This window comes from Salmo salar, chromosome 01, assembly GCF_965601325.2.
Source record: "Salmo salar chromosome 01, fSalSal1, whole genome shotgun sequence".
In the NCBI taxonomy this organism is placed as follows: domain Eukaryota; kingdom Metazoa; phylum Chordata; class Actinopteri; order Salmoniformes; family Salmonidae; genus Salmo; species Salmo salar.
Genome location: NC_138291.1, coordinates 142,546,803 through 142,559,353, shown reverse-complemented (window position 1 = coordinate 142,559,353; position 12,551 = coordinate 142,546,803). Strand labels below are relative to the sequence as shown.

The 12,551-nt window shown below is 41.4% G+C and overlaps 1 protein-coding gene across 1 annotated transcript; it reads right to left on the bottom strand.

The window, feature by feature from the left end:
• Positions 1-2,144: 2,144 nt before the first annotated feature.
• gpat3 (glycerol-3-phosphate acyltransferase 3) lies at positions 2,145-12,512 on the bottom strand. Its single transcript, XM_014129424.3, has 13 exons — positions 12,371-12,512; positions 11,900-12,098; positions 11,345-11,417; positions 5,121-5,415; positions 4,866-4,940; positions 4,594-4,683; positions 4,405-4,498; positions 4,175-4,290; positions 3,877-3,932; positions 3,544-3,629; positions 3,216-3,344; positions 2,930-3,009; positions 2,145-2,741 (listed from the first exon to the last, which is right to left on the bottom strand). Exons 2-13 carry the CDS (start codon positions 12,065-12,067, stop codon positions 2,606-2,608), a joined length of 1,398 nt encoding a protein of 465 aa, XP_013984899.2. The 5' UTR covers positions 12,068-12,098; positions 12,371-12,512; the 3' UTR covers positions 2,145-2,605.
• Between the last annotated feature and the right edge of the window lie 39 nt (positions 12,513-12,551).

Genomic DNA, 12,551 nt, shown 5'->3' with positions numbered 1-12,551 from the left:
TGATAACTATCAGTCTGATTAATTATGTGATGAAATAAAGCAGGTACTGGATCAATGGTCATTTTATTTCCCTTTCTTATGAAGTCAAGTGATTAACTAAGCGCACAATAAATTGGATTGTTGCTGAATAATTACAGAACTCAGAAGAGATTCACAGTGTCATTGGATGTGATGTATGCAGTGGTAGATAGCTCATCCTGATCTCTCTGTCAGAAACACACAAATCGGACGAAGCGGGATTGAAGCTACTGAGGACTGCTGGTGGAAGGACAGACAGCACAGGTTACCTATTCACACAACTCCCCTCCAGCTCATCAGGACACTCTGTCCATCCATGTACCTGACTGTTGTCTTTTGACTAAGCCCAAAACGCACAAGGGGGAGCTTGTGATGAAATTGATGCAATAACATTAGGGAGGCAGAGACCAAAACAAATAACTATTTTTATTGAGTTGCATCATGGGGCTGTAGAATGAAGAGTCTTTCCTGACATTCTTCTCAATGTCTCTATATTGATTTCTGTCTGTGTACATTGAACCTCAACATCACATACATTAGCCTAGGAGTTCCACTCGAAGCACAGAAGGGATGGCAGAACAATGTTTTGAAAGACATTAAGCCCTAACTAATGGCAGGTCTTAGACAGAGCCAGAGTCATCAACCCTCCTGACTGGTCAAGATGCTCAGTTCCAGGCAAACTGGGATTTAAAACGATGTCCTCCATGAACTACATTCTCCGTGAAAAATGATTCAATTTGGCAATTTATTCATATTTACTGAGTGTACCTGCATTACATTTGTATGGATCACTTTGGAGTAAAAGTGAAATGGAGAAAATCGAATCAACATATTGAGACATACCGGGCAGTTGTATGGAGTCTCCAGTCATACAGGCCCCGCAGGGGTCACTCCCATGCCTTTTATGATGTCCCTTTGAAATCTATCTGAATCACATTAAATTGGATATAAAGATGTGCAGACACATACATCACAGTAAATGGTGTGGTGGAGCATCGTTCGCCAAGAGTCCCACCTCAACAATCGGGTTATAAAATCGGCTTTAGATCCGATTAATAATTCACAATCCTGTTAGAAGAGAACAAACATTTCTGTTCAAGCAATTTAAGTTGCGGGATTGTTATTATAGCCGGGTGCTTGAGCCGGGCTGGGAGATGGTCTCGGTGTGGGTCTGCGACCGAGGAGAGGCTGTGAAATTTAAGCTGGCTCCAGCTCACCGTGTGCGGAAGAATAACTCAATGCTATTTCACAGTCTCTGCTTTCTTTATTAAAGCACCGTCACAGTAAACATGTCTTACCCACGCTTATCTCGGCAGCCTTTTTATTTGGGATCAAGAGTACGTCCTTGTCCCAAAAGGATGACCTTGGTTAGATGGTAGTTGTTATATTGTTAGATGTATACAGGATCTTAGTCAAATAAGCCTGTAATATTACCACACAGTTAACAATCATTGCCATCTTCCTTTCACAAAGTAACAGAACCGGAATGTTGTATTTTTACACACCAAGACCTCAGCTTATTTAGTAATCATTGTCATTAATGTGAACATTTTACAACATTTGTATAAAAAAAAGTATGAAATTAAATATTTGTTTCTGGTTATTTGTGTTTTGTATGAGTTTTTGGAGTGTAAATCTAAAAGCAAAGCTTTAAGGTACACCAAATAGTTTTAATCAGCCTTGATCGAACATGATTCCCACACCCCATACCATTCAACTTAATAGCAGCAGCATTTCTTTTTTTTAATTAAAACTTTGGACGACTGTTGATATTTAGTAAAGGTAGTGAGATCTTTTTGTGTGAGTGGATCCTTCCGATCATGGACAGAGTAAGAGTTGGTGACGTGATTGTTATTTGTTTGAAACACCTGACTCCTAGTGTTTTATATACGACATTACAAGCTGAAATGTACAACTAGCTCCAGACAGACACAACCTCTAATTAGACTCTATAGGCATTCCATTATACATCTAATCTTTTCAGATATACATAAATGCTTAAGGGTTAGGCCAGGGGAAGTGGTTTTCAGGACTGGGCCAAAATGTAGATTTCAGAACATTTAAGATTTTAAGTAAAGCAACAATAAACCCAGTCTTAAAATAAATAAATCAGACTTTGATCAAAGCACCTCCAAAACATGAATGTATATATTGTTTATATGGGGTTAGGGGTTGTATTGTAGGGAGCATAATGTAACATAAGAGGCACAAACTGTACAAAGTAATATAGTACTAGTACAAACTCTGGGTCAATGTAAACACATTCTTCGATTATGGTGAGTTTAGTTAGATGGCAGTCAGAAAACGTAGCATTACTGTAACAGAGATCATTTTATACCATAGTACTACTTGCAGTGAAGTTTGAAATGTTTATGGCTCTATAAAATATGTAATTGCGCAGTCTTTAAAATAAGGCATTTCATGCATTAAAAGTTAATACATGTTGTGTATCAGATTCAGATATCAATCTATACTCTATTCACCACACAACTATGATGAATATAAAACAAATGCCTTTGATTTGGAATAAATCCAGTCCATATGCATTGTAGTGTGTAAAATACTTTGTCCAGTGTTAATTCCAGAGTCATTGTCTCCTGGTACCCTCTGTGTGAGGCTCTTGGGAGTTTCTACCTTTCTTCCCCATAACCATACTGCTGTACATCTTCTGTTGCTGCTCTTTAAATTCCTCTTTCACCTTGGCTCTCTTCAAACTCCCATCCCTGTAGAGACACACAGAGGAGACTGCAGGTCACCTAACACGGCTGACAATAACCTCCAACCCATTATTGTGGAATAGTGTGGTTCACAGCGCATTTTCTTCTGATTCCAGAACTCTATTACGATAGAATGGCATGTTTTAGAAGGATATTTAGTGAGATTCAAGCACGTTTACTGAAAGTTTCCTTACCACGCCATGTCCAATAGCCCTCCCTGATGTGCGATAGCAGACTTCACTCTGTTGGCAAACTGGGCAGCATCTTCCCCTTCCTGTCCAAAGCGGCAATGAAGAGGGATATGATTAATAAACATATAGAGAGGTCTTTGAGGGGTCTTATGTATGTCCGTGGCCATGGGTGTAGGAGGTGTGTGCACTCTGTAAGGGTTTGTGAAGAAAACACTACATCAAGTCCAATCTGTTGGTCATGGGAGGGAGTAGCTGGCAGTAATACAGCATACACAGTGTGACAACCTACCCGTCGGGTCATGGGAGGCAGGTACCACACGTTGACCACGATGGCCCAGCTGGTCATCATTCTCAGCAGGTAGTTCACCATGTTGTACTTGGCACTGTTCCAGAAGGCATCTCCAAAACGAGGGTCATACTAACAGGGAAGGACAGAAAGGAGGAGATTTGAACAATTATAAATCAAAAGGCTGACAAAGTCAACACGTAACAAGGCCAATATCATGCCGACTTGACGATGTATTCATATAATAAGTGTTCAGTGACATGCTGCTTGATGGAGGAGCAGGGGTTAGAGAACACAAGGGGCTTTCAGACATTCAGATTGCAGCCAGTACCTTGATTGCGACTGGGTATATAGTCCCTCCAATCTCAAAGCTTCCCTTCTTGAACATCATGACCGATGTGTTGTTGATGCAGGTTCCTGTAAGAGGGAACAGAAAGGTCATGAGCACCACAACCACAGTGTCCAGTGGTGTTAGGCTCTATTTCAATTCAACTCAGTCAATTCAGGAAGTAAACTGCAATCCCTTATCGAAAAGTAATAAGGAAAATTGGAATTTGAGTTTACCTCATGCATTGACTGAATTGAAATGGAATTGACCCCAATCACAACTTCTCTCCAGACTGCAGCAGAGGAAAGACCAGACAGTCCAAGTATAGAGACTTACCCTCAGGGAAGATCAAGATGGGTAGATTGGTTTTAGCTGCAACATGAGCCCTCAATCTGGGAGAGGATGGATGGGGGCAGATCAATAACCAGGACAACACTAATCATGATGAAAACAATATATAGCAGATAGGATGATTGAGTGGCTGTAATGGCAATGTACTGTATATCGTCATACAATCAATATATGCACCATCAACATTGGCATGCGATTCATTTACTTTTCAGAAGAAACTGAGTAAATGTTTAGATGAAAAAGACATCTCCTGCTGTCTTTTCCCATTTACTTGCTGTCTCACCTACTGGTAACAGCATTTCGGTCTCTCATCTCCGACCTCTCGAACCAGACGTGGGGGCAGGACCTCACCATTGACCTCTGGATGACCCCCATCAGCCCACCGTGACTTTGACCCACCTGGGAATAATACCAGACACAGAGAGCATGACAACTCTAGCCTGCTAAGAACCAAAAGTGATGGATGAGATATCAAATATCAGTGATATGTTGACCAATGTTGATGTTACCCACCATAGCGTAGCATCCATCATTGGCCAAAATGACAATGTCAATAGGCGAGGTATGGTTTGCTACGCATATTCCTCCTTTTTGTGGTTTATTCTCTCTGTAAAAAGAAGCATTTATTTCAATGACATCGAAAATGTTGATACTAACATTACTTCCTAAATGTATTTCTAAGTAGTTTGTCTGGATACTAACTTGTTGTGGTATTGAATGGTGGCAGAGAGACCTCTGGCACAGATCCTGTAGCACATCAGATGGACTAATTCACTTAGCCAGTTCTTCAATCTAGAACACAAGAGCAATGTAAGGTAACAGCCAGGGATATTCTATTTTCTCGAGCCATATACCAACTCTCGAGCTAGCTGGCTCGTTGAGAGATACGAACATTCAATCTTCCTATCACCACAATTTATGAAAGTTCTACAACGTACTGTTAAAAACTCAGTAGCGTAGTACATCGTAGTTACCTCTGGTTAGGTAGAAATCCCACCAAAGTTGTCCCAATCACCAGCCAGGTCAACCCAATGATTGCCAGGGTTATCCTGAACGGAAAGAAGGAATCACATGTTGAAAAAGAGTCTATAGAAATGTAAACGTATACCATTCTACTATGGATCACATCATATTGAGTACATGATCGGTCGACATAAACTGAATTGAACTGGACTGGTAAGACACTGGCAGGACTGGAGAAGAGGTCAAGAAGGGCAGGTCAGACCCACCTGAGAGGGAAAAGGACACAGTAACGTATGATCACGCCCAGTCCCCAGATGATGGTGAGGCGCAGGCTGATGTAGTGGAAGTTGTGGTTGGTGCGGGTCAGGAGGTTCCAGGAGACCAGCTCCTCAGAGGAGAAGCGCTGAGTCACCTGGTCATCCACGATGCTCTCCAGGCCCTTTATGTAGAAGTAGAATGAGTCGCTCAGCGCAAACTCTCCCCTCGATATGGACTGGGTACGATACCGACGCAGCTCCCCCATCTCCTGTTCCATGGAGCCCCCCTCCCTCTGGATGAGTCCTGGCCAAAGAAGAGGAGACAACAGAGATTATTAACTGAGTGGTTTACAGTACGTTATACCTGTGGGTTTAGTCAATACCTAGCGATTTAGGACATAAAATAGAGAGGTGTAAGGAAGGGCAAGGATAGTATAAGAGGAACTAAATGTACCTACTGATTGTAGTACCTATCTATCTATGATATCCCAGAGAGGGTAAAGCTGATGAGGAACGGAATGGAGGACTGTTGTGGCATAGCCGATCAGCACTAGGCCTGTCAGTACCAGGTACCACTGAGAGCACTGAGCAGAGAGCTCCCATTCCTTTTCTTCATACACAGCAGCACTGTATTTTGCCCAGCTTGAGTAAAACACTTCCCTTGTGCCATGATTATACAGTAATACAAGCTTAATTATTATGTTCACAGACAACGAGTTATAGACGAAAGGAGCAAACATGGTGGATTTTGTAATCTTTGCTAAATGATTTGCTAAATCTTATTGCACAACATCATGGTGGTGACTTGTCCTTCCTGTGGTGCATTAAAAAAAAAAAGCCTCTGTACTTTTTGAAGTTTCCTGTCACATCTGATTTACAATATCAATGTTTGTGACCAACAGATGATTGAACATTGGAATTCTAGATAAACAATTTATAGACACCACAAAAAGTCCCCAGTATAAAGCCTGACGCAAAACCGATCTATTGGAATCTTCAATGCGGTTATAAAATAGTATGTGATATACATGTCCAAAGAGTATAAGTATTTAACACAATATAGGGCAAATGGTATCATAAGGTTTGCAGAGGATGGTGAAGTGACGTCTTTCAAACGCTTATTTCCAGAAAGAGCAGATGAAGGTGGCACACAGCATTTCACAGCATATGGGTCAAAGGTTAGGCTACACAGAGAGAGTGAGTTTTCTGCCTGAAGTTACGCAATCCTCAATTGCATCATCAGGGTGGGACAGGGCTGCTCCAATCTGCACCCATACATCAGCCACAGGAGCTGAGTTGACCAATCACAAGCCCCCACACTGACAACGCAGTCACATATGCAGGGTATACTCCTTTCAGACCGAGCTGAATTCAACCCCTCATACTAGGGGAACACTTTGTTATGAGAGCAGAATTAGGGTTGCAAAGCTACCGGTAATTTACGAAAGCTGCCGGAATCTTGGGTGATTTGGGTAATTAACTGAAAATCTATGTCAATCTATTGTAATTTCGGTAATTTATACTTGAATAATAAAAAAACGTGTATTCATAGTATAAATGTTTTATATCCATGTCCATATACAGTACCAGTCAAAAGTTTAGACACACCTACTCATTCAAGGGTTTTGCAGATTTTTTAAAAACTATTTTCTACATGTAGAATAATAGTGAAGACATCAAAACTATGAAATAACACATATAGAATCATGCAGTAAGCAAAAAAAGTGTTAAACAAATCAAAATATATTTTAGATTTTAGATTCTTCAAAGTAGCCACCCTTTGGCTTGATGACAGCTTTGCACACTCTTGGCATTCTCTCAACCAGCTGCATGAGGTAGTCACCTAGAATGCATTTAAATTAAAACATGTTCCTTTAAGTTAATTTGTGGAATTTATTTCCTTAATGCGTTTGAGCCAATCAGTTGACAGCTTTGCACACTCTTGGTGTTCTCTCAACCAGCTTCACCTGGAATGCTTTTCCATAAGTCTTGAAGGAGTTCCCACATATGCTGAGCACTTGTTGGCTGCTTTTCCTTCACTCTGCGGTCCAACTCATCCAAAACCATCTCAATTGGGTTGCGGTTGGGTGATTGTGGAGGCCAGGTCATCCGACACAGAACTCCATCCCTCTCCTTCTTGGTCAAAAAGCGGACTCCAATCAAATTGTAGAAACATCAAGGATGATCAATGGAAACAGGATGCACCTGAGCTCAATTTCGAATCTCATAGAAAAGGGTCTGAACACTTATGTAAAAAAAATGTTTTCGCTTTTTAATTATGGGGTATTGTGTGTAGACTGATGAGGGGAAAAAAGTAATTCAATCCATTTTAGAATAAGGCTGTAACGTAACAAAATTAAGAAAAAGTAATGGGGTCTGAATACTCTCTGAATGCACTGTAGACCCATCATCAGAGATGTTAAAGGACAATCATGGTCAATCCGTCGTCTGCATTGGCCGTGTAGCATTTAATGTGATACGGCCTCTGCAGAAGTCAGGGAATTCATACCTCTTGCGCTTCGCGGGGCAGCGTAGAGCTGTTGAGTAGAGCTGTTGAGATGGAAGTTGTCAAGGAAGTGAGTTTGAGTTTATACAGGACCTCCCGCCTTCACAATTGCATCACACTCTCCAAACAGAGCCTCCAACCACATGTTTGGGTCAAGCATAAATTAGCTGCAGGTGTGGTTCAACTTTGAGCACCATTCGGCATTTCTCTTGAACATTTTGGCATTCAGCTCCAACAAGACACTTTCTGAGCACTTACACAATGGGCAAGTGTGTATGGAAGGTTTTGTTCAAATCAGGGGTGCTGTCAAAAAGTGATTGCTCTGCTACAAACCATCAGAACTCAACTCAACTTACTGGATGTACAGTTGAAGTCGGAAGTTTACATACACTAGTAAAAATTCCCTGTCTTAGGTCAGTTAAGATTACCACTTTATTTTAAGAATGTGAAATGTCAGAATAATAATAGAGAGAATGATTTATTTCAGCTTTTATTTCTTTCATCACATTCCCAGTGGTCAGAAGTTTACATACACTCAATTAGTATTTGGTAGCATTGCCTTTAAATTGTTTAACTTCGGTTAAACAGTTAGGAAAGCCTTCCACAAGCTTCCCACAATAAGTTGGGTGAATTTTGGCCAATTCCTTCTGACAGAGGTGGTGTAACTGAGTCAGGTTTGTAGGCCTCCTTACTCGCATACACTTTTTCAGTTCTGACCACATATTTTCTATAGGATTGAGGTCAGGGCTTTGTGATGGCCACTCCAATACCTTGACTTTGTTGTCCTTAAGCCATTTTGCCACAACTTTGGAAGTATGCCTGGGGTCATTGTCCATTTGGAAGACCCATTTGTGACCAAGCTTTAACTTCCTGACTGATGTCTTGAGATGTTGCTTCAATATATCCACATAATTTTCCTCCCTCATGATGTCATCTATTTTGTGAAGTGCACCAGTCCCTCCTGCAGCAAAGCACCCCCACAACATGATTCTGCCACCCCCGTGCTTCACGGTTGGGATGGTGTTCTTCGGCTTGCAAGCCTCCTCCCTTTTCCTCCTAACATAACGATGGTCATTATGGCCAAACAGTTCTATTTTTGTTTCATATGATGTTTGTCCCCATGTGCAGTGGCAACCGTAGTCTGGCATTTTTATGGTGGTTTTGGAGCAGTGGCTTCTTCCTTGCTGAGCGGTCTTTCAGGTTATGTCGATATAGGACTTGTTTTACTGTAGATATAGATACTTTTGTACCTGTTTCGCACCAAAGTACGTTCATCTCTAGGAGACAGAACGCGTCTCCTTCCTGAGCGGTATGACGGCTGCGTGGTCCCATGGTGTTTATACTTGCATACTATTGTTTGTACAGATGAACGTGGTACTTTCAGGCGTTTGGAAATTGCTCCCAAGGATGAATCAGACTTGTGGAGGTCTACATTTTCTTTTCTGAGGTCTTGGCTGATTTCTTTTGATTTTCCCATGATGTCAAGCAAAGACGCACTAAGTTTGAAGGTAGACCTTGAAATACATCCCCAGGTACAACTTGAATTGACTCAAATTATGTCAATTAGCCTATTAGAAGCTTCTAAAGCCATGACATCATTATCTGGAATTGTCCAAGCTGTTTAAAGGCACAGTCAACTTAGTGTATGTTAACTTCTGACCCACTGGAATTGTGATACAGTTAATTATAAGTGACATAATCTGTCTGTAAACAATGGTTGGAAAAATTACTTGTGTCATGTACAAAGTAGATGTCCTAACCGACTATAGTTTGCTAACAAGACATTTGTGGAGTGTTCAAAAAAAAGAGTTTTAGTGACTCCAACCTAAGTGTACGTAAACTTTCGACTTCAACTGTATAATAACATTATACCTGTGTAATTAATAATTACTACAGGGTTATTCACATTTCAGTTAGGGGCAAATACAGACCAAAACGTATTGATTCAAATGGTGACATTCAGCATTGCGAAGAACCCATAGAAAATAATTCCTTTGCACAAAAGTTAAGAACATAAAGATTACAGTTATAGTCATCCACAATAAATTACACAGACAGGGTCTCACCGCTCTGGCACTGCTCATCCTTTCCAACTACTTCGGTAAAAACCGCACTGCTCTCACAGGAAAAAAAAACTGCTGCTCCGAATTAGCCCCATTCATTATAATCCCAATTTAACCAACCCCATCTACTTTTTGTGACTACCTGGAACTACCATTTGGTTTTGAAGTATTGAAACCAAAACCAAAAGTATTTTGATGAACATGAAAAGGTGAATGTAAGAAGCGCTCATCATTTCAAATAGGTTACATATTAAACATCGTATTAAACATCGTATTAAACATCGTATTAAACAGCATATAAACACTAAATAGGTCAGGAACCAGACAGGGAGCCTAAGAAGCAACGAAAATCAATTATTTAGGCTATATTATTTCAGTTATTTCAAGCCTATAGCCTACAAAGAAATACATTGTGAGGCATTTGCGAGTGCGGCACTAGGCTGGTAGGGACATAAACGCTCAGCATTTAAACAACATTTCATTGTATTCAATCATTATATCATCAGTCTACAAATTGCACATACAGGCTGTAACTTACTTAGAATTAATTAGAAATGGAATGAAAAATGCTTTATAAGGCTCAGTGAGTGCCTTTGAATTCGAGTTTGGCCAGAGTCTGTGGTTTCAGGCTCATGCGATTGTAAGAGTGTAGGTTCCGTCCCTCTCTTTGCCCCAACCTGGGCTTGAACCAGGGACCCTTGCACACATCAACAACTGACACCTCACGAAGGAAGCATCGTTACCCATCGCGCCACAAAAGCCGCGGCCCTTCAACGTAAGGGGAACAACCACTTCGGGTCTCAGAGCGAGTGACGTCACTGATTGAAACGCTATTAGCGCGCACCACCGCTAACTAACTAGCCATTTCACATCGGTTACACGATGGTGCTTAGAGAACAGGCCGGCAGCAGAGAATATCCTCTCCTTGCTTGCAGAGCCACTTTTGCTATGCTGGGCAGAGATGCATTTATTTATTTTTTACTTCCCCTATAGGTAGGCCTGAAGGTTTTTAGGCAAAATAACCCAATCAAAACGGAAAGCTCCTTGAAGGTGGGAATATGCCAGGCCTATTGGGCCAAAATCAGTTATGGCCTATAGTATTGATAATTAAACAAAAATGAACTAAACTTTGAAGAGATCAGATTTTTTGTTTATAAAAACTTTGCTACAATGACACACTTAGTTAGCTACCCACCTTGTTCCTTTCTTTTAGCATGTGCACATAGTAAGTACCCCATCATACTTTCGGGATATGTGTCTTTTCATATTCCACAATGATTCTTTAGGTGTGGACACCACGTCACCGCACTCCCTCTCTTGATCTTGGTCCTCCTCTTTGTAAGTCACCTTGATTTTGCATCAGTGTGTTTTATCAGTTTCTTTAGCGAACTTCATGACAGTAGCTAAAGCAAGGGGCTATAGGAACACACAAGTAGACTACAAATGCATGCTGGGCAGAGCACGCCCCGAGCTCGTGAAGTGAGCGCTACTGGAGCGAAATTGGAGCGGCCGAGAAGGCCGACGCTCCAGCCTTTGGGAATCTCGCTCCGCGCTCCAGTCAAATTGGGCACGTTCCGCTCCAGCTCCGCTCACATACTCTTCTCCAGGCCAGTCCAAACCTCAGCATGAACTCATTGATGGGTGATGAGTGTAAAGTCACTCACCAAAGGGTAGAGGAGCAGGCACTGGCAGAGTGTGTCGTTCCCTGTGTCCTCTCTCGATCCGCAGGGTGGCCCACTGCCCAGAGAACAGAGTTATTTTCAGTTGACCTCTGACACAATGCTTTCTACATATTGCCTTCTAATTGCCTAACTGCCCTTGCGTGCCCCACTTTGCACATTTACTATGTCTGTCTGCTCTAAAGGGTCAGGGAGCAACATGAATATAATCCTACACAATAATAGTGAATATAGCCTACAGTAGCCTGAATTTGATCAGATTAACAGATTGACAAAAACTATTTTGATTTTCATAAATCATCTGTTTTCCAACAAATAATATTCCTTTATGTGAACAAAATCACATAATTCGCTATTACATGCTATTCAAGGTTATGCTTGATGAAAATGTTTTAGAATAAAATAATAAATTGTGAGCTCTTCCAGAATTTCCAGCAGTTTACATTTGAGTCATTTAGTAGACGCTCTTATCCAGAACGATTTACAGTAGTGAGCGCATACATTTTTTCATACTTTTTCGTCGAGTTTTCGTACAGTTACCTCCAGTATTTTGACCAGGATCTGAATGTAGACAGAAGTGACCCCCAGGGAGAGGCCAAACATGGCAGGTATCATGATGAACCCTATCATCACGGAGAACCACACCTGCAGCAACACAACGGCTATACTCCACAGGTCCTCCATCCCTCCCTCACACAGATCTGTCATCCACCGGTATGGCACATTGGGGTCAAGTTACCTGCAGAACAGACACAGCAAATAGCTACTCACTTCAAATAAGCATTGCATTCTGGTTGTAGAAAGGAGACTACATTGACTGCATACGTTTTTGTCGGCCCATTTGTCTGCCCACGTAAACATGGTTTTGAAACAGGATATCAACACCGCCTAGTTACAGCCAAGCCGAGAAAGAACCACTTGAAATAGTTTACTACGTTACCGAGCCTACCATATCCGAGTTTGACTGCAGAACATGAAACGTTTCGAAATGTATCAAGAGTAATAGCAAACCTTGGAAGACCTCTTCGTTGTCTTAGGGAGTTTTCCATTCTGGACCTCCCTGAAGCGGTAGCTAGTATAGTCAGACACAGGACCGTACGCAAAGTTCTGTTGTACAAATAAAAACCCTCCCCCACTGGCGAGTTTCTTGAAAGAAGTTGACCCGTCGTGCACATTCAGCTGCGCAGCAAAA